This window comes from Thunnus albacares, chromosome 5 (assembly GCF_914725855.1).
Source record: "Thunnus albacares chromosome 5, fThuAlb1.1, whole genome shotgun sequence".
NCBI classification, from domain to species: Eukaryota; Metazoa; Chordata; class Actinopteri; order Scombriformes; family Scombridae; genus Thunnus; species Thunnus albacares.
Genome location: NC_058110.1, coordinates 26,907,801 through 26,929,806, shown reverse-complemented (window position 1 = coordinate 26,929,806; position 22,006 = coordinate 26,907,801). Strand labels below are relative to the sequence as shown.

The window sequence follows — 22,006 nt, the reverse complement described above, 5'->3', positions numbered from 1 at the left end:
GAATAGAAACTGATCAGATGATGACTCTGGCAAAGTGAAGGCGGAAGGGTTTCAGTCAGCTGCTCCACCTCAGAATGATGGTGAGACACAAAGGGCCTCTTTACGGTGTCATAACACATAACTGCAAATATAATTTCCTGATGACCCGTGTCTGTATAACATGTAAAAGATTTACACCAGAACATCACGCTACAATAACATCTACATGTTAATAGGGGAAAAAGGTCTGAGTACTTAATGTTTAAATACTTTAGTGAGTAAATGTTTATCACTTCTCTTCAACAGACGTCACAAAGTGCTTTGAGTATTCCTGTTTTATGTTAATTTATACTTCTACTCCACTACACCACTCTGACAGCTGTAGTTACAGGTTAAAGGGTGGGTTCAACAGTCAGCAGCCCAGATGAATATTTAAAGACGTTTTTTATTGCCATAATCATTCCTCCTGTTTATACTGACCATTAGAAGATTCCTTCATAAAGCACTCACAATGTGAGTGATGGAGGCCAAAATCCACAAGCCTCGTTTTGAGCAAAAATGTTTTCAAAGGTTTATCTGAAGATTATATAAAGCTTCGGCGGTCAGAGTTGGTCATCCCTCTTTCCATTTTCCTGGACAGGGTTTCTGTTGTTAAGGATTGTAAGAAAAAGATGGAAATTTGGGCTGAAATGGCTGCAACTTTGAAATATACTGACTTGATTTGACTCATTTGGACGGCTGAGGTCTCATATTAGCTTTAGATAAACTTTTGAAAAAAGGAGGCTTGTGGATTTTGTCCCCCATCACTTACATTGTAAGTGCATTATGATAATGGTCAGTATGAACAGGAGGGATGATTACAGCAAGAAAAACGTCTTTCAATGTTCATTTGGGCTCCTGACTGTTGCTTTAAGACTGACTTGAAAAACTATGAACCCGCCCTTTAAGATTAGAAAAAATAAAAGACAAAGTCAAAGATTGAACCAGTGGTTCACTCACTTTTTGACTTGTGTCCTTCTGTCGTTTCAGATGTGAGTTGATCGTTGCTCCACTAAAAGTGCTAAAACTGCTTCTCAGAAGATTTAAATAATTGATGAAGCTTAAAAAAGCAAAGTAGCCAATATTTCACAAAGCTGAATTTGTGCAGCAGAACTTCTATTTTCTTCTTTCCTCTCCCATTAATCATCTCAGGACCTTTCAGATTTACCTCGTGACCTTTTTTGAGGGGCTCAACCCCTTGGTTGGGAACCACTGGACTAAACTAGCTAACTGTATATAAAGTAGTTGAAACTAGCTCCACCTCCAGCAGCTACAACAGTAACATGCTGCTCTAACACTGATGCCTCACTATTAATAATCTAATGACGTCATATATAATAATATATCAGTCAGAGGGATGAAATGAGTACTTTCACTTTAATACTTTCACTTAAGTAGGATTTTGAATGCAGGACTTTTACTTGTAATAGAGTATTTTTACATTGCTGTATTGGTACTTAAGTAAAAGATCTTCTGCAGAACAAGTATTTTTATTTTTGATATTAAGTACATTTAGCTAATAATACTTGTGCACTTTCACTGAAGTAGGATTTTGAATGCAGGACTGTTACTTGTAACGGAGTATTTTTACGTTGTCTCACTTAAGTCATAGATCTGGGTCTACAAGGAGGAGGATTTCTGTTTCTGAATTTCTTAAAGGGCCCATGTCAGCACTCACAGTGTTTCTGGTCCCGCTGGGTAAGTGGTTAATTGTACCTGTGCAGGATTATGATCCAGAATAACTTCATGTGCCAGATGTGATCCAGCTTCAAGCCCCCTAAAAGCGGAGAAATCCTGTATCTAAAGGCACCAGAACAGACCTGCAGCTTTTACGTCGTCTCTACTAAATTCCTGTTTCTGTATATATGATCACCGCTGATCGATGAGCGGCGGTGACTCCCATCTCCCTCACCTACCCTGGCCCTCCTCCCCGCCTCCTTTCCCCTCCCTCTCTCTCTCCCACACGCATGCATACAGACCGACAGGCTACGCGACCCCCCCTCCCTCCCCCCTTCCATCATTTTCCCATCTCTTACTCACTCTCTTCCCTACAACAAACATGGCCGCGAAATCTGATGGTGCACCCGTCTCTCTACGAAACGAAATCCCACCCGAGTGTCCTGCCAGGTCGGACCCGCGGCCTCCCCAGCGCCGTCCCGCCGAGCAGCGCTACTCCCTCCCGGACTGCTGCTGGACGCTGTGCGCCCTTTTGGTCTTCTTCTCGGACGGGGCCTCAGACCTGTGGCTGGCCGCGGACTACTATCTAAGGAGGGAATACTGGTGCTTTGCACTGACTCTGGTCTTTGTGATAGTCCCGTCCGTGGTCGTGCAAGTGCTCAGTTTCCGATGGTTCGCCTACGATTTCTCGGACACCGCGGAGAGCGGCACGGCTGCGGCCGCCGTGGTGGCGGCGTCGGGAGCGGAGGAGAACGACTTCAGCACCAAGGACAGCGGCGAGCGGGGCGCTGGCCGCACTGCCGCGGCCGGGGTGCTGCCCAGGCCGGGCACCGGGGGAGGAGCCCGGGGCTGCTGCAGAGTATTCATGTGGCTCTTTCAGGCCATCATTCACATCTTTCAGCTCGCACAGGTCTGGAGGTAAGTCTGGACACTCAAAACGTCTGAGGGGAGGGGAAACTACACATTATGCCTCTGCCTTTGTGTGTGTGTGTGTTTGTGTGTGTATATGTGTGTGTGTGTGTGTTTGCGTGCATCTGTGTGTGTACAAGCATCCTTCAAGGCCCAGCATCACTCCCTGTAGCTTAAACGCTTACGAAATCATCCAGAGAGGACTGTGCCCAAAATGCCAGAATGTCTTTTTGTATTGTTTGACGTTTCTCCCCAGCTTAGAAAGGGAGAATTATTAGACTCCACCCACTCCCCCCCCCCCCCCCCCCTCACCAACCCCAACCCCCCACCACCCCCCCTGACGCGCTTTTAGGTCAATCATCTCCCGGGAAAATCATCAACTCATCCTCACCAATCGCCTTATATAGAAAAATAAAAATAAAAAAAAAATCCTTTGTCTTTTGGGGTTTGGGCGAGATTGGGCCAGACTGCTGAAGAAAATGAATAGTCATAAATGTCAAGAGAGTTGCTTCCTATTCGCAGAGATATGTGTAGCCTACTCGCCTCTCCATCACTGTATTTTCAGTTCTTAGCTGGAGGCTTTTGCTCTTATGTCTGCAAAATCCCTATTCTCAAATCTCCCAACTGTTTCTCTCAGCTGAGCACAAACATGTTTAATTACCGGGCATGCCGTGAGACTAAAAACAAACCAGTGTACACTTTGGCATTACTCTCACATGGATGGTAGTAGGTCTGTAGGTCAGCTACTCAGTCAGTGATGGCGAGGCAGTGCTCAGGCTTAGAGTGCCCTGATCGGTTTTGACAGGCTTGAACTGCTGCCAGCCAGGAGGAGGCATTCAGCTGAAGTGTGGTGGGAGGAGGGTTAGACTAAACGTGATGATATTCATAGACAAGTCATACTTTATTGAGATGCTGGGATGTCACAGAAGCGCAAATTATGCGTTTATACATGAAATCAGATGCAAATCAATTGTTTCATACATCTGCAGGCCTGCATAATCTCTGTCTGTTTCTATCTTTGTGGTCTCTCTCTTCCTGCCTCTTTAGACAGCCCAGTGGGCAATATATATTGATTCCTTATTTCCTCCTGGAGACTTCTGTGTGTGTGTGTGTGAGAGAGAGAGAGTGTGTGTGTGTGTGTGTCCAGGAGCACATTAAAACATTGTGGCTGCACAGAATTACCGGTAATGCCATTAAAGCTGTTGTGTGTACTCCGTTCAATTGCTGCAGCTCTCAGACCAGCGTGTCTGCACATTAAGAGGATTACCGCTGTGTGTTTTACCCTCAGCTGTTAACTCAGGAATGATCCGTCACTGATACACAGCTAGTCAGGTGAGCCGGGATCAATCTGGGCCGGCTACCAGAATTAAGTGTCAGCGCACGCGAGATGTGATACGGGTTGTGTTATAAACAGAAAGCGCAGGATGAAGCCGAGTGTGTGTGTGTGTGTGTGTGTGTGTGTGTTTCCTCCTGTGCGGCTGGGTCTTTGACCCTCATTACTACACGTATGCTCTATTTTCTCAGCGTGTTACATCCCAAGGCACACTTTGTGTAGCAGGAAGCAGAACAAAAAAGGGTTACACAGATTCCCGTGTGGTTCACTGGGCTTGTTGACATAGGGCTCTTCTGACCCTTCTCCCCGAGGCAATTACCGAGACATTTATAGCTTCAGTCCTCCATGGCAAGCACCAGTCTTTTTCAAACATATACAGTCAAGTGCTGTGTAGTGATAAAGGTAATGATTTACACATTGTATATTTGCATAGTTCCAATGGATGTCACATGTCACCTCATATCTTTAAAGAAAAACACATTTGTGCAGAGATATGTTTGCACAGAGCACGTGTGTGTCTACAAATGATGTGTGTTGGTTACACAAGGTCATTATAGAATAAGTTGAGACTGGTTGTGGGACAACATGTCAGCAGAGCTCAGGAGTTGAACAAGGGATTTACAGTGAGCTCTTTTTTTTTTTTCATAACTGTCAATCTGAAGGCTGGATTGAGAGTATTTATTTGGATTTCTTTTCTCCCCTCAGAGCCTCATATTTTGCTTTTCTGCAGCTTTCTGACTTATTTTATTTGAAGAGAGATCGCAGACAAGCTCTACATTCTCCCCCTCTGATGCCTGTACTAAAATTAAAACCACAGAGCTGCTTAGTTCAGTTTCAGTCTAATCTAAATCCCGGAGGAGCAAGTAACCAGCTTTTTGGCAAGAACTACTGACAGCTCCCAGAGTTTGGAATAATGAGTTGACTTCTGAGAGTCTACGTTTGATGTCCAAAAGTTTTTGAAGCACAGTATTAAGACCTAAAATTCTGACGAATCTCACTTTTTTTCAGCAATACTTAAAGCACTGATGAATGTTTCTGGTTTGTGTTCTCTGACGCACAGGTATGTCCACGCCCTGTACTTGGGTGTGCAGAGCCGCTGGCACGGGGACCCCGAGCGGCGCCACTACTACTGGCGCATGATGTTCGAGAGTGCTGATATCAGCATGCTGCGTCTGCTGGAGTCTTTCCTGAAGAGCGCCCCTCAGCTGGTGCTGCAGCTCTCCATCATGATCCAGGCCAGTCAGGTGCTGCCCCTTCAGGGTGAGTGCCTCCAAAATGACCGATCATCATGCACGGTCATCATCAACATGTCAAAAATAAATCATGATATAAGTCAATCACACATACAGCCCACGCTGTGCTTGATGACTCACTTGTGTTCACCTCAGTCAGGCCCCCACAGAGCAGGGGAACGTATATCTTGCTGTGCTAAATGTGAAGACAGTTACCCCGGAGCCATTTCCTTCCTGTCTAACTTCTCTTGCTCGATCTGTCTCCCAGGGCTTTCAGCCTCTGCCTCACTGATATCCCTCGCCTGGATGATCGCCTCCTATCAGAAGGTGCTGAGGGACTCCCGAGACGATAAGCTGCCCATGACCTACAAAGCCGTCATAGTTCAGATTCTGTGGCACCTGTTCACCATCGGGGCCCGCACGCTGGCCTTCGCCCTGTTTGCTTCAGTGTTCCAGCTTTACTTCGGCATCTTCATCGTGGCGCACTGGTGCATCATGACATTTTGGATAATTCAAGGCGAAACGGACTTCTGCATGTCCAAATGGGAGGAGATCATCTATAACATGATGGTGGGCATTGTGTACGTTTTCTGCTGGTTCAGTGTGAGAGAGGGGCGCACTCGCTGCAGGATGCTCATCTATAGCCTGACTGTGTTCATTGAGAATGTGGCGCTCACCACTGCCTGGTACCTGTACCGCGGCCCCCGTACCTCAGACTTCTACGCCGTCATCATGGTGTGCGTGGTGGCCAGCAGCTACGCTCTGGGCACCTTCTTCATGTTTGTGTATTACTGTCTGCTGCACCCTGACGGCCCGGTCTCAGGGTGGGGCTATATGGTGGAGAAGGAGGTGGCTGTGGAGTCGCTGGCCTCCCCAGCTTCTAGCCTCCCCCCTGACCTGGTGAGCAGCCCCCCCAGGACCCTCCAGAGAACTAAAGGGTCAGACAGAGAGCAGGGGCCTGGGGTAGACGGAGATGTGTTTCAGGTACGACCTCCTCGGGGAGCTCAGGCCCCAGTGCGCCCCCTCACACCCAGGACAGAGGGGCCCGTCATCCGAATAGACCTGCCCAGGAAGAAGTACCCCGCCTGGGACGCTCACTTCATCGACCGCCGGCTGCGTAAAACCATACTGGTGCTCGAAAGTGCTGCTCCGGTCACGCCCCGGATACAGTACCGCTGTCTGGGCACACCCAAAGAAGTGATGGAGTACGAGACCACCGTGTGATGTGCTGAAGGTGCTGTGACTCAGCTCGCTGCCGCGTGGACGTCCTGTCTTAAAACGGCAGGTGGATGACTCTCACCGAGCAGTCTGTTTCAGCTCCGCGCCTACTTGCTTGCTCTCTGTACTGTCAAGCAGTGGAGACAAACAGGCAAAGAAAAGGAAGGAGTGTATAAAGGCAAAGTGCTGTGGTGTTGTCTAATGATGGTGCATATTTAGGTTTCTGTATCATTTCTCAGGTCAGGGTGTGGTACAGGAAGAGGTCGAGGTTAAAGAGTCAGCAGCAAAGCTCGCTGTCACATGAACTTAGAGAAGCACAGGCAGGAAGGGAGGTGGAGCTGTACGTTATCAATCAGAGGCAGAAAGTCCTCCTCAGTGAAGGTGCTTCAGCACATCTCACAACAACAGAGACGACCCTTCAACATGCATGATTATTTATGGCAGCTAGACGTACAGGAGTGAGTAGGTGAGGCATTTTAAAGACGGTAAACTCGCACTGTAGTTTTAAACACAATCTACAATAAAAAAAAGGCCAACAACACAGGTACTGATCTTCACAGTTTCTCCTAGGTATTCACTCATGTTGAAGGAGTCTCTAAAAATGCTGCTTCGAAGCTGAAGTTCAAAAGCAACATTTGAGTTGAATGTAAAAAACAGTTGAAAATGTGATAATTTGTGACAAGGCTTTGAGCATTTTCATGCTGTTAGTGGGATAAACGACATTCCTGTGGTACTATATTTGTTTTTTTGTTTTTTTTTGAGGTAAGCTAGAAAATAAAAGAGATATGTGTGTGTTTACAAGCAATCTGTTGTTTTTGGGCCATGCCATCACTATTATTACAATAAGATACACCTTCTTCAAGAATGTGTATGTACTGAACTATAGCTACATTATGATTTCCAACACATTTGCAGGATGTATTCTACTGACATGACTTGTATTTTCATACTGCATCCGTTACACAGTGAAGGCGACAGGTTAGACATTATTTTTCATGTAAATTAAACTCTACAAGGAAGATGAAGTTATAGAGGGACAGCACTGTCTGTAATTGTACTGTATCCATACGTTGTTGTGTGAAAAATGTAAAAAAAAAAACAAAAAAAAAACAAAGAAGAAGAAAAAAAGATATTAGCTGCAGACTCCAGACTCCTAACAGAATAGCTTTGATATTATCGATGGTACGGGCATGTGGTACTTTCTTTAATCAGGGTTGTTTTTTCTATAGATTAGTCACAAAAGGGAAGTTTCTGAACCATGTGTGTAAGCGTGTTTGCGTGTCTGTGTGCGTGTTTGAGCTCACATACCAGCATGTGTATGGGTGTATGTGTGTGGAAAGACTCCTGCCATGTGCATTTACATTTAATTTGAAATTGTGTCACTGAGATATGACAGTTTTGTTCTAAACACTGTCCGGTCGTCAGCTCGTTTTTCCAGATGACACAAAAATAAATAAATTGCCCACAGATCACCTCTACCGGCCCTGCTGCAGTAACAAAAGCCAGAGAGGCTTTGATTATGGTGCTAACTGTTTGAGTCCATCATGTAACAACCACACGGTGTACCATAAAAGGAGCTTATTGTGGCAGGAGTTGGGCGGGGCTGTACCTCAAACACAAAGCTAGAATCAAAAAGCCTTAAACTGGTCATGCCAGACTGTTGCCGTTCAGAGCAAGATAAAAAAAAAAAAGATTAACAAGAAGGTGAAGACAATTTCATTATGTTGTTGTTGCTAAAATAAAGAGCAATGTGTTTACCTGACTTGTGCTGAGCTGCTGCCTTTTTACACAGAAACACTGACAGACAATATGAGATATAGATAGATAGATAGATAGATAGATAGATAGATAGATAGATAGATAGATAGATAGATAGATAGATAGATAGATAGAGTATTTACAGCAAGACTAAGGGTCTACAGCCATGCTAGTGGTTCTCTTAGCTAATGTTGTTGCTTGTGTATCATTCATTAACCTTTATACCTTGATCTGAGTTTGGAATTAGTGGCTTTTTTTGTCATTGTCACCGTCTTAGTTTAGCCTGTCAGCATGCTAACATTTGCTAATCAGCACCAAACACAGTACAAAACAAAAACAAAACAAGTAGAGCTGTGATGGGAATGTTGTTAGTTTTGCAGCAATTTAGTCAAATTTGACAGATACAAATTTTAACCTGATGATAGCACTAAATATGAATGTATGTACCAAATTTTATGGAATTGTCAAGAAATTTCACTCAAAAACCACAAATGTCAACCTCAAGGTGGCACGAGGGGGAAAGTCAGTAGGATTCATATCCTACTACTCCATATCCTACATATATATATATATATATAGAGAGAGAGAGATGTGGAGATATTTATCTGGATAAGTGAAATATTTGACCTTGCTGCTGGATGTGCTAGAGGAGGAGATTATATCTTTACCAAATTTCATGGCAATCCATCCGACATTTCTTGAGATATTTCACTAAAAAACAAATATATCAACCTCATGGTGGCACTAATGGTCAGTAGGATTCATCCTCTGGAGACCATGAATGTCTGAACAAAAGTCAAAGGAAATCCATCAGATAGTTGTTGAGATATTTCAGTCTGGACTAAAGTGGTGGACCAGTCAACTGATACTCTATTGTTATCCCCAGAGCCGAGCCGCTAGCGTGGCTAAAATGGAACATTTTATTTATTCATGAACAGTTTGGTATTATTTTCTGTAAATTTTATCTCTACATAATGGCCTGATCATTCGGGAATAAGAGGGTGTGTCCAAACTTTTGACTTGTGCTGGTTTTGGTGGAGAATAATTTATTCCTTTCATCATAATTTAATTTATTCAGTTTTTTGTCCAAGCACAATCAAATTTAGTCTAAACATATAGTTATAAATTGATCAAATATATCAGCCTTAAAAAACCCAACATGTATGTGTCTAATTATAGAATGTAAACTTCTCCGCATATCATAATACCCCAAATTGTAAGAGAATTATCAAGTACAGTACTTCATGGTAGCCACAATCAATATATATATATATATATATATATATATATATATATATATATATATATATATATATATAATATAGATATAGATATATATATCTAGCTAAAGATACTGTAGAAATAGATAGTTCTACTTCTAAGGCGACTGCAATCTTGACAGATTGTTCTGATTAGATTGAGACTAAATCCCGTCTCTGTGTCGCAGTAGATCAGTGGATTAGCAGCGGCTCTGAAGTTGCCACTGATACCTACTGTAGTTTATATCCACAGAGGTCAGCGACCTCTCAACAGATGAACCTATTCTTCAACACAAACAGCACTCTTTGGCGTGCTCTTATCATTGTAATTCTCCTGAACAGTGAAGGGAGGATTTAGTCTATTCTATTGATCACTCCCACTGAGGAGATGTAGAAGCTTTCACACTCTGGTCTCTGTCTCTGAGAAACAGACTCAGGCTTCATGTTTGCAAGTCAATGGAGTGTGAAACCAGAATCAAAATCCTGTGCAAACTGTCCAATTAACTCCTGTTGCTGTAGCGAAATGAGAGAAAAAGCAGCCAAGCTGTTTGCCAGAGCTCGTCTTTGATCTCACAATCACAGTCTCACATTCCTCCGACTTGTTCACAAATGCTAAATAGATAAGATGAGATAGCTGTTGCCATTTTATCAAAAGCAAAACTGTTCTGATGTGAAAACCGCAGAGCTGGAGGCTGCTGTGGTTGGTTATTTGGTTTTATCCGAATAAATGCCAACAGATCATTCCTGGGCAACATATAAAAGAAGAGACATTTTAATGATAGATAGAAACAGCATCAGAGGGTGGACAAAATAATGGAAACAGCAGCCCAATCTTGTAGTGCATTCTATCACCTTTGTGGAGCTCAAGTTCAGTTGTTGATTGAAGTATGTGGTGAATTTAATAGCACCTTATAATAACACACCCTTTATAAAGGATTTATAAGTTGTAACTAATGGCTTAGTAATAGTTTGTAAATGATTTAATGCTTTATGGATCAGTTATAATCCATTAATATAGACAACTTTGGGGTGGCCAAGTGGTGAAAAATCATTTTTACTGCTGTTTTATACAGTTATGTGCCAGTTTATTAGGTACAGCTAGCCAAAACTAATGCTGTAATAAAACAGCCCTGCAATAATATCATACCCTTATAGAAGGTATAATGTTCTGAAGTGTTTTCTAAAGGTGTTAAATTAACTCTAAAGTCATTTTGGAGGCTGTTGAATTGTATGCTTTTATACTGGCAGATGTTTCTAATCTTTAATCCATCACATTTATATTGATGAGTGGAAAAACACCTGAAAAACACCAGCAGCACAAACTACACAGCCTGCAAAATAACTGTTTAGTTGAATCAACACGTCTGTAAAACAGGTTCAACAAAAACTGAACATTACAGCCTTGATGAAGGTGGGATTTATTGCAGGGCTGTTGTCTTAGACTGCATTGTGTACCTAATAAACTTTAGCTAATCCTTAGATCACTTAATTAATCAGAAAGGTTTGCATCTGGGCCAAAATCCATTATCATTTACAACTGCAGACTCGATGCATTATTGTAAATACCATTTATAAGACTTATTAACATTTATAATACAGACTTGATGGCTTATCAGAATGTGAAAAAACAATGAATGTCTATCACTAAAATGTATAACTGCAATATCACCAAACAGAAACCATAAACACTAGCCAGACTGATTGTTTACAACCTGGAAACCCAACACATTATTATCTGATCCAGAAAGTTTAAGCCATTATACCTATTATAAAGGATTTTAAAAAAACTTTATAATGCTGCGTGAAGAAAAGCATACTTTACAATCCAGTCTGTTGACTGTGGCCTTTTCTGAGGTCTTCATGCCACCGAGTGCCTGTATATTAAATATTTTCACTTTAATGCATTCAACATTCCCCTATCTTATCTTTGATAAGTTTATACTAATCTATTCGGCCCATCTTTTCCACTGTTTTTTTGTGGATTAAATGATACCACAGTTTGTGGGACTACAGAATATTGTTGCGTTTGTGTCATTCATCAGTTTTCAGACCTTAATTTGATTTTGGAAGAAATAGTGGGAATTTTTATATGTTTAGGTATAGGACAATAATGTACTGTGTGGTTTAATCAATACTTGTATAACCTATATATGCAAATTGGTGTCAGAAAAGTCATCAAATTGAAGTTGGTGTCTGTGAATATGTCTTTTGTTTCTAGCGTACCGCCCACTATTCCCACACAGCCAATCAACAGCGAGCAGGAAGATTCTATTTGCATAATATATCTCTGACCCAATCACCTACGACTATGTCCAGAGTAAACTTTGCATAATAACTACCACAGCCAATCATCATACAGCGGGGGCGGGGCTACAGCGCTAGTACCGGTCACTCGTCGCCTTTGCGTTCAACAGCCACATTTCAAACTAGAATGGCGACCGCTTTCTGCGGTCTACAGTCCACCGGCAGTAACAGTAGACCGGCGAAGATACACCGAGAGCAACGGAGGAAAGTGAGGGACTCCAGAAAGAGGCAGGCGGCTTTGTTGTTCCTCAATAATATTTCCCTCGATGGACGGCCCCAGTGTCAGCTTAGCGATGGAAATTCCGACCAAAAAGCCGCCGAGGAGCAGCGACTCATGGAGAGAGACGACGGAGCAACGGTCGTGCCCCTGCCGGCGGATAGCCAAGCACCGGTCGCCCCGGTGACAGAACCCGCCGCGGCCGTTAGTAGCTCTTCCTCCAGTTTTCCAGGGGTAGTCAGTCCTACCCGACCTTCTTTGGTAATGTCTCCGGGTCCTGCTGGGGCAAGTGCTGTGGGGACCAACGAGGTATTTTTGGAGGGTTTCGGTGCGGCCGAGACGCTGCTCCCCGACACCCCTCTGTCTCCTGTGCCCGTCGGACACCAGCCCAGCTGCTCCCGTGTCAAGTCAACGCCCGCGCTGAGCCCGGTGCCGGCCGGTAATTCCCTGGATTCACGGCAGAGGTGAGAATATTAGTGGTCGGTGTTTCCCCCTCGGGCCTTTAAACGAAACTTCCGCATAAAATGAAACCAGCAGGTACCAACAGAAGAATTCACTTTGATTCTCATGTTATAATGTTCCAGCATTTTCTGTGGTATAACCTTTTAAAATATAAAACTTTATGACATGTGAAGTGTAAATAGTGTAGATATATAGATAGAAAATACAGTTTACCCTATGTTTACAATATGGTTGTTTCACTGCTCCTTGGTGTCCTGTGTTGTTAGTGTCTTGGACATAAATCACAATCACTTGCCTGCCTCAAAATAAATCATAGCTTATGTATAAGCTGTCAGGTTTATGATGTGAGGAAGAAAATACCCTATTAAATCTTGCCTGTCTTGTATGAGGAGGTTTGGATTTGGCCTTCTATTACTACTACCTCTACTACTAGATTTACATTCAAATCTGTGTTGTAAAGAGATTTACATCACTGTACAAGTTCAGATTACAGAGCATGTGAAAGTCCTTTGTTGGGTTTGATGTTAATGAAGAGGTCTTTGTGTCTTTCTCGGTCTCTTCTCAGGTTGAGGAATGTCTCTGGTTCCCCTGGACCCAAGGTGCCAAAGAAAGTCCACTTTATCAAGAGTATGAGGCAGTATGATACCAGGGGATGTAGGTGAGTCTCCGAAAGGAATTTACATAAACATTTCCATACAATTCACAATAGAGGAATTTATGAGAAATTTTTGCAACACCAAGTTTCCTGTCAGAGAAATTAAAAAAAAAACAACAAAGGCTGTGTTATGTTGGACTGTGAAATAGGCCTTCTCTAGCAGTGTTATACTCCTCCCGCTAGTATTGTAATAAGCTGCTTATCTCTGGCACAGCGACTTAGTTTGGCCCGCAGAGGAATAACAGCGGTACAGCTGCTGAGTGGTGATTGCTACAGTGAATTTAATCACCCTTGGAAGCTTTGCAAAAGCCAAAAGAGGTGCAGTGAGGAAATGTAACACCCTATTTCAACAGTAAGGTTACCCCGAAGCACGACAGCACTGAAATATCACACTGCTGGCTTTCTGTGAAGCTCGTTGACCAGTTTAGAAAGTTAGAAAAACAAGACTGTGGTAATGTATTTGTTGGGATTTTAATTTGTCTGTAGACACTGACAAAAACATGTCATGTAGTTTTGTTCTTTTTTTAAATGCCCACTTTCAATATCATCAGTGTTTTGTTTTTTTTTAATTTATCCTGCATTTTCACAACATCTCGCCGTCAACCTCACATTCATACCCACATACCTGCTAATGTGTCATGTGTTTTCTGCTGGTGTGTGCTAAACAATGATGTAGCTATAACAAACGGGCCCTCGGGTCTGACTTTCTGTTTCTGTTTTAGGCAGTCACACAGCAAGCGCATGTTACTGACTGAGTTGAAAGCTCTCTAGGTTATATAACGAAGCTAATTAACACCAGTAGATTTTTCTGTGTTGCAACATTGTCCGCTGTAAGAGATTTGATATCTCTCCCTCAAGGTCTGGCCTGGCTGTTTACTGCTGAGCGTCACAACAGAGACTGCTGACTGTATGTTGTATTGATTGTTGTTGTTGTTGTTGTTGTGAGGAGCTGAAGACCCCCCTTGGCGTTTGTGCAGTTTTCTTATAGTCCCAAAAAAAACACTGTTGTGTTCACTGGCTGTGGTGATGTTTAGTAGGTTGTGATCAATCGGTTCGTCCTCATTTTTGTCAGAAAAATAGGAGTACTGGTGAATGTGTAGCACGTTTGGTGGTTGCTTGTCCCTTGTTTTATCTAGTTCAGCTCTTGGCACCAGTTTGTGCCTCTCATGTATTAACATTATATTGAGTGTATGCCTGCGGGGCTGAAGAAACAAAAACAGAAGGGATAAGAAGATCTTAGAAAAACACAGAAGGTTGTTTAACAGCACTTCTGAGGGTATTTCCAGAATCCTCAAAGACTCTTTTAATCGTCTTCATGAAAAAATATTCTGTTATCAGATTAAAAAAGGTAATTTTCCAAGTTGACATCTCCTTGCTCAGTTTGTACAGCATAAACCAAAATGTCAAAATATTATCAGTTACTGTATGTTGGTATATGATGATTCAAGCTGCAACGATTGGTTGATTAATTAGTCGATGGACAGGAAATTAATCTGCAATTATTTTGATAATCGAATAATCCCTTTAGTCTTTTATTGAAAGCAATAAGGTGAAATGTTTGCTGCCTCCAGCTTCTTAAATGTGGGAACTGTATGTTTTTCTGTGTCATACACGACAGTAAACTAAATGTTTTTGGGTTGTTGACTGTTGGTCGGACAGAACCAGACATATGATGACTTTGGCTTTTAATATTTACTGACATTTATAGATGAAAAGATAATGAAAATGATTGTTAGTCGCAGCTCTAATTTTGATGTTACTTTCTAATATTTTATTATTTTCACAGAAAATAATGCAGTAATATTTTGACTAGAGCTGCAACGATTAGTCGATCAATCGATTAGTTACCAACTGTTAAATTAATTGCCAGCTATTTTAATTATGACGGACCAGTCCTTTAACCTGAGTGAGTGATGAAGTTACATCATTGGTCGGCCGGCTGAGTGTTGGAGTTTCCTTATTGGCTGATGCTTGTTCATAATGAATCAGTGTGAGATGATGGAAGCAGAGGACAGCAGTGATGCAGAGCGATGGTGTCTCTGCTCCGAGCTCAGACGCTCTCAGCTCCGATGTTAAATGCAGTGAAGTCAGTTAAACTCCTGTTTTAAACAGATATATACCAGCGTCTCTACCGTCTCCTCCTCTATTGTCCAGTGTGATCCACCTTGCGGCTGGCAACGCTGTCAGCAGCTGCCAGGAGAGATGCGGTGCGTTTTGATTTTATGAACTGAACTAATAGCAGGACGCACATTTCACATCACAAACAATGAACATCAGCATTAAAACACGAGTCTTGCAGGTAAAACATGCGACTCATGTAGCTGATATATCAGTTTAGTGTGGGACGGCTGCTCTGCGGGTGCGCTTGATTTGACTGTAACTGTGGTAACCGGGCGGAGATAAGCCTCATGAATTTGCACCCAAAGTGCTGTCAAGACATTCGTTTACAGTTTCCACCGCAGCCTACATGGACATTGACCAGGAAAGAGGCAGAGAAAAGGTGCATAGAGGCCTGAAAGAGAACAAACAGTTAAAGCCCAAATATCACTCTGACAAAACACTCAGTACAGAGTGAAACAGATGAAAGAGCAGCGGGAGTTAACAGATAATTAGAATAGTTATAATTAGAATTAAAATAAGTTCTATTTCAAATCAAACATCCCAAGATACTAGTGAAAAGTATTGTTCTTGCAACTACTTTTATAACTTTTAACCACATCATGTGATCTGCTACTTCAGTACTTTACCAGCAAATATTACTGGGACCACTAAAGCAAGTTGCAGATAAACGTTTAATATCCAGGAATTCACATTGTAGACACCTCTGCTCACCATTCCTGTAACAACTTGGCCAGTGGCCACCATACACGGTTGGGCCATATACTAGGTTTGACCTGGTCTTGTTTGAGAAAAGAATACCCAAAGTCTGATTCCAGCTTCTCAAATGTGAGTCTTTTCTGGTTTCTTTACTTTTCTATGATTGTAAACTAAATATCTTCGGACTATTGTGGACAAAACAAGAGATTTGAAGACAAGAAAATTGAGAAAATAATTGACAGATTAATTGATAATGAAAATAATCCTTAGTTGCAGCTCTAATTTTGACATATATGTCATTGCAGGCTACTTGGATAGGAAATACAGTCTTAAAACTCTTTACTGTGCAGCAGACAGAATATCTTTCCATCCTGATGACTAGAGGAGTATTTTAGGATTGTAGAAGTATTGTTAAACAGCTGAGATTGCCAGTTATGTATTTTTAGGAATTTTGGATGCTTATCTCAGTGATCAGATAACAGTTAATACCCGAGAGGCACAAACTGGGGCTCGTCCCGCTGTTAAGATTCCCCTCCTCCTGCTCTTAGCTTTAGATTGTTGTCGATAGCTGTTTAGCTTCAGTTGTGACACAGATCAAACACAGAAGTGGCTCCAGTCCTGATGAATGCAGTGACTGTGGTTGTTGCTTGTAGACTGACACACCATCTGTTTTGTCTGCCTGTACTTGCTGTGTCCTGCAGGATCATGCTGATTTGTGCCAAGCGGTCGCTATACGCTGCTTTCTCAGTGCTGCCGTACGGAGAGAGTGCTCACCTCAGGTACAAAGACAGCAGCATCTCAAGCAGATTGCACCCCCTCACCCCCCGCTTTTATGTTTCATCAACCTCCTGTGTGATCCATTTCATTCTCAAGGAGAGGGCAGCATGTTTGCAGCATGTGGTGAAAATGACATACATGTGACTCTTTCTGAACAGTGATCCTAAGCTGGAGGCTCAGAGACAAAGGCTGTCGTCTGTGGTGGCCGTAGACCTGCTGCCTTGTCTTGAAGGTGTGGAGCTGGGCACTTACGGCAAGGTGAGTATTTCTGACATTCACACACGTCTCTCGGATGTGTGAATGAAACGGAAACACACACGTTACTCAGATAACGTTTTCTTGATTTGAAGGTTCGACTGTCTCATTTTTTTCCCTCCTCAGACTGTGTCCTACGCTCAGTTCCTTTACCCGACCAATGCCTTGGTGAGACAAAAGAGCGGCGGCGCGCCAGAGAACTGCACCGCTCAGACCCCTCAGTCGCGTTACCGTGGCAACGGGCAGAGGAACTTCACCCCTGCTCGTCTGAGCAACACTGTGGCACAGGACTCATGTATGGCTCCAGGTTTAGGCTTCACAGACACACACACACCTGCGGTTTGACTGACCTCAGATACTCTTACACTCTCTGTTGTTTGTGTTTTTCAGATATAGAGGAAGTAGCAGTGGCAGAGTACGATCCTAACCTGCTCAGTGACCCTCAGTGGCCCTGCGGGAGACACAAGAGGGTTCTGATATTTGCATCATATGTGGTGAGTTTTCTTTTCATTATCTCATACGGCAGCTGTTTGTCTTTGTCTCAGAAATCAGGGACAGCGTGGTTTAATTTGACTTGTAAATAGTTCTGATGCAGCATGTAAGTCGACCTCCTGCCCTCTACGACTGTAAAATACGTCTATTATGTCTCGTTCACATGATTTTATTGCTGCTTACCAGATCGCGTCACAAGACTGTAACTAGCGCATGTGTGAAATGATTCTTACTGAGACGGTTTACAAGAAAAGCCGTAAAGTTTTATTGAAGCTATAATTCATGCTCACATGAGGCTCTTCTGTATCGACACGCTGGTGTGTTTCTCTGTCTCTGCAGACGACTGTTGTTGAGTATGTTAAACCGTCCGACCTGAAGAAGGACATGAATGAGACCTTCAAGGAGAAGTTTCCTCACATCAAACTGACGCTGAGCAAGATCAGAAGGTACATATTTATTAGATTCTTTCTAAGAAAACTTCTAAGAGCCTTTTGAAGGTTAAACGTTTCTTTGTGGTTTTTAAAACAAGTCACGCAGTGCACTTTCTCAGAAAACTGATCAGTAAATGTGACTTTTTTTTTCCCTCTCTACTAGCCTGAAGAGGGAGATGCGGGCCATGAGCGAGGAGTGCAGTCTCCAGCCAGTCACCATAGCGATGGCTTTTGTTTACTTTGAGAAGTTGGTGCTGCAGGGTCGCCTCAACAAGCAGAACAGGAAGCTGGTGGCAGCTACGTGCGTGCTGCTGGCTGCAAAGATCAGCAGTGATCTGCGGAAGCCAGAAGTCAGACAACTCATTGATGTGAGTAAAGTTTCCACAGAAACACACCTTGTTGTTTACAGAGAGTGTGAATCTAAAACAAAGCGGGACGTGTTGTTTTATTCTAACACAATAAGAAGTGGAAAAACCTGTAACACATGCAGTAGCTGCTCAAGGTTATTTACCAAACATCCTTTTAAGCTCCCATGTCATTCAGGATTGGAAACATGTTCTTCACAATGTTATGCAAGTAAATGCAAATGCATTAGTTGATGCTGAAGAATAAAGTTTTATTACTGCACAGCGAGCGGCTGAGAAGAGCAGCTCCTCTAATTCATCTGCTGCTGAGTGAACCAAAAATTAAACCTCACGTTTAAGTTTTAACAACGTTCCCATTAAACATTGATCAAATGTATTGTATATAACAAGAGTATGAAAGCAAAGAAAAGCCATAATAATGTGAGTCTTAGAAGAAACTGAATACTTAATTTTGTAATTTAATCACTGCTGAATATATTTGACTTTAAACACCATCTGTCTGAATTTATGCAATTTTAATTTCTTCCTTTGAAGTTCAAGACAGTAATTTCCAATTATGTGACTTCCGAACTTAATTTTCTTGCTCATAAATTCATATAATTCATACAGAAACGTTAAGCGTCGGGGTTTTCCAGTTGCTCATCTGAAAGATCATATGACTGACAGAATCTAACCTGATTGGACAGAGATCTGATCGATTCCAGGCAGGCTTGATTGATTGATTGATAGTCTGGATTTTCATTTTGAATTTCAGTGTCTTAGTTTCATCAGTCCGATCTGAGTAACTTGACTTTTAGATGTGTACAGAGCCCAGCGGGTGTAACTGAGGGGAAAAAAAACTAATTTAATAATTTGTTCTCGTTAATTAGTAATTTGTTGGACTTATTACTTACAACAAAATAAAAATGTTCCAACATATTTGACTCATTCTTAAACGTGTGTAGGAAAGTACAGAGTCATTTATCATCAGACTCTGACTGATACTGTTGCTGTGACGGGATAATTAATAATTATAAATAATTTAATGAAGTTACCGCTGCTGTGCCACGTGTGTAAAAATGAGCACAGCCCCATTCTACCGTTATGTGATGGCTGCGGGTATTTAATAAACCCATAGAACATAATCATTAAGATGTATTGATTACATGACAGACTGTGAAAATGAAAGACGACAAACTCAACATACATGAAAGCTGTTCTGTGATTTCGGAGAAGTTTGAGTCACCAAGTGCTCTGCGTTGTTTATGGAAAAATTAGTTTTTCTTTCCCTCCATGACGTCTCCTGGGTTCTGTACATTAGTTTTAAATATATTTAAATAATTTTTTTTAATATTGAACAAGTGAACTTTCCGTCTGAATTGATCTACCCTAAAAAAATAACTTAAAATCAGTTTTTGAAGTCCTGCAGCTGGGAATTATGTAGTGAAATTTTCAAAGATTGGAATTTAAAATGACACCATTTCAAGTTCTTTTTCAGTTCAATAAATTAAGTTGTATTTAAATATCAATATTATGTATTCAGTAGTGAATAAATTTCACGATTATATATTCAGTCGCTTATTAGATTTAAATCTTAATGGTCTTTCTTTACTTGCATATCAGAGCAAACTGTTCCTACAGTAGAAAACAATTTGAAATTAATTTATAATCCATAAGAGCAATCTCTCTGCCAATATAAAATAATATTTCACAACTTTCTATCAGGAATCATCATGATCACTGTCGACTAAATAAACATTTCTATTGGACGCACTTAGAACTGCAACAATTAATTGGTTAATCGATTAGTCAATGGACAGAAAATTAATCTGCATCTATCTAGATAATCGATTAATTGTTGTCATTATTTTTAGGAAATAATGACAACAATGATCTAGTTCCAGTTTTTTTGTACCTTTATGACAGTAAACTGAATATCAATGTCTTGTTTTGGACAAAACGTCATTGAGTGATCAACATTTTCACCATTTTCTGACATTTTATAGACCAAAGAACTAATCGATTTAACTTTAATATCCCCAAAGGTGAATTTGTCTCATAGACTTGAACATAAAACATAATAAATAAATAAAACATATTACAAAATATATAAAAACAAGCTCAGCGTACATCAATGACAACATAACATAAAACACATCCTGCCGTTTTCATCCCACATGATCAAAATAAAATAACTAATATTTCACCGTGTACAGTCATCTGCATCTTTTTGACATTTTTAAACTCAAACCACATCATAACATGTTTTCCCTTTTAAACTCCTCTGTTTTCACCCCCACGGACGAGCAGAAGCTGGAGGAGCGTTTCCGTATAAACAGACGCGAGTTGATTCCTCTGGAGTTCCCGGTGCTGGTTGCCTTGGAGATGGGACTTTACCTCCCCGAGAGCAAGGTCATGCCGCACTACCGCAGACTGGTGCAGCAGGGTTAGAGAGGATACGGTGACGTCTGACTGTCCGCTGGTTTCATAATAACATCAGCCAGCGTGTGTGTGTGTGTGTGTGCGTGCGTGCGGGCAAAGTAATCAAGACTGTGAATGAGAGAACTGACCGAGCGTGTTGCGGTGGATCGACCAGTTTATAAGCTGTGGTGTTTGAATCAAATAATTCTGGTACTATTTATTTCCTGTCAGTCGGGGTTGAGTCGCTCTCTGTAAATGAAGAATAACTAGTTTACATTTGTTGACAAATATTTTAGACTTTATGGCATGTGTGTGTCTATCTGAATGTCTTTGTACGTGTGGCGTTCTGGTGTCGATCCAGTCATGACCTCTATGTTAGAGATGTTCAATGAGCACGTTAATTGTGCTTTTATTTCGATTTCCTCGTGACCCTTTTTTTTTTCTCGCGGTACGTCATCGTATTCTCAAACTCTATTTAAGTGAAATGTATTGTGATGTTTGTGTTTGTGGGAAACTCTTAACCTGCACCTTTCTCTTTACTATCCAGCCTGTATAGTATTTATTATGATCAGTCTTTGAAAAATGACAAAGATTCACACTGTTGGTTTTGTAAATGCCTTTTAAACCCACTGTGACATTGAAGCATTTTCTTTTTAGCCGTCAGACTAAAACATTATACTGTAGATTGTTGATGGAAAACATGATTCTAGTTAGTTTAGTCTGTTATTGGTGAAAGAACAAGAAAGTGGCCTTTAAAGGGGACGTAACGTGCTTAGTTCCAAGTCTTTTTATTCTGGGGCTCTACTGGAATATCTTTACATGATTTACAGATAATAAAACTCCATATTTATCTTTATACTGGCTCTGTATACCCCTCAGTTCAGCCTCTGTCTGAAACAGGCCGTTTTAGCTCATGTCTCCCTCCCGATGAGCCCACTCTGCTCTGATTGGTCTTTCTCAGTGCCGACTGAGGTGGCTGCGTTAACAAACAATAATAAGATTTCACTTCTGCTACTTGTTGTTTACTCAAAATATAAACTTCTCAAATATCTGTATCTGTAATCTGTACATGTTTGAGATGAAATCCGATCCAAAATGTGCGAGTAGACAATGTGAACCACCGTAGCAACAGACACTGTGGAATTTGATGATCTGATGCCAGTTCGATGGGGAAATAGAGGTCATTTGCAAAAGAAGCGTTCAGATCACGGATGTATTATCAGAACTGGATACTGGACTCCAAGATGGCGCCTATTCAATCGCATGAAAATTTCTCACCTGGCACATGAGCCAAAAAAGTTTTTACCTTCCAGGTTTGGTTCTGCGTCGTGCAGCCCACTGAATACAGGCAGTATTTCCTGCTCGGACTGAAGACTTTACACTGGAGTGACGTCACAGATTTTAAAATCCTTTTTCCAGACTCCAGA

General features: G+C 41.7%; 2 protein-coding genes across 3 annotated transcripts; both read left to right on the top strand.

The window, feature by feature from the left end:
* The first annotated feature begins 1,507 nt into the window (after positions 1-1,507).
* On the top strand, positions 1,508-8,149 carry xkr5l (XK related 5-like). Its single transcript, XM_044351873.1, has 3 exons — positions 1,508-2,613; positions 4,998-5,197; positions 5,438-8,149. The coding sequence occupies exons 1-3, from the start codon at positions 1,901-1,903 to the stop codon at positions 6,391-6,393; spliced, it is 1,869 nt and encodes a 622-aa protein (XP_044207808.1). The 5' UTR covers positions 1,508-1,900; the 3' UTR covers positions 6,394-8,149.
* A 3,620-nt stretch (positions 8,150-11,769) lies between these two features.
* Positions 11,770-21,515, top strand: cables2a (Cdk5 and Abl enzyme substrate 2a). 2 transcript variants are annotated; one of them, XM_044352464.1, is made up of 9 exons: positions 11,773-12,389; positions 12,953-13,045; positions 16,561-16,638; positions 16,795-16,894; positions 17,018-17,186; positions 17,282-17,385; positions 17,723-17,829; positions 17,978-18,182; positions 20,469-21,515. In XM_044352464.1, the coding sequence occupies exons 1-9, from the start codon at positions 11,836-11,838 to the stop codon at positions 20,607-20,609; spliced, it is 1,551 nt and encodes a 516-aa protein (XP_044208399.1). In that variant the 5' UTR covers positions 11,773-11,835; the 3' UTR covers positions 20,610-21,515. The 2 variants fall into 2 exon arrangements, with proteins under 2 accessions (XP_044208400.1, XP_044208399.1); XM_044352465.1 differs by lacking the exon at positions 16,561-16,638 and having other exon boundaries at positions 11,770-12,389.
* The last annotated feature ends 491 nt before the right edge of the window (positions 21,516-22,006 follow it).

What these genes read in the sequence shown, in the direction of transcription:
- cables2a (XM_044352464.1), top strand. Translation starts at nt 11,836, where the DNA reads ATGGCGACCGCTTTCTGCGGTCTACAGTCCACCGGCAGTAACAGTAGA. An exon ending in TATGATACCAGGGGATGTAG is followed by an intron (nt 13,046 to 16,560) that starts GTGAGTCTCCGA and finishes TGTGTCCTGCAG; the next exon opens with GATCATGCTGATTTGTGCCA. An exon ending in GGAGAGAGTGCTCACCTCAG is followed by an intron (nt 16,639 to 16,794) that starts GTACAAAGACAG and finishes CTTTCTGAACAG; the next exon opens with TGATCCTAAGCTGGAGGCTC.
- xkr5l (XM_044351873.1), top strand. Translation starts at nt 1,901, where the DNA reads ATGAGCGGCGGTGACTCCCATCTCCCTCACCTACCCTGGCCCTCCTCC. An exon ending in CAGCTCGCACAGGTCTGGAG is followed by an intron (nt 2,614 to 4,997) that starts GTAAGTCTGGAC and finishes TCTGACGCACAG; the next exon opens with GTATGTCCACGCCCTGTACT. An exon ending in TCAGGTGCTGCCCCTTCAGG is followed by an intron (nt 5,198 to 5,437) that starts GTGAGTGCCTCC and finishes TCTGTCTCCCAG; the next exon opens with GGCTTTCAGCCTCTGCCTCA.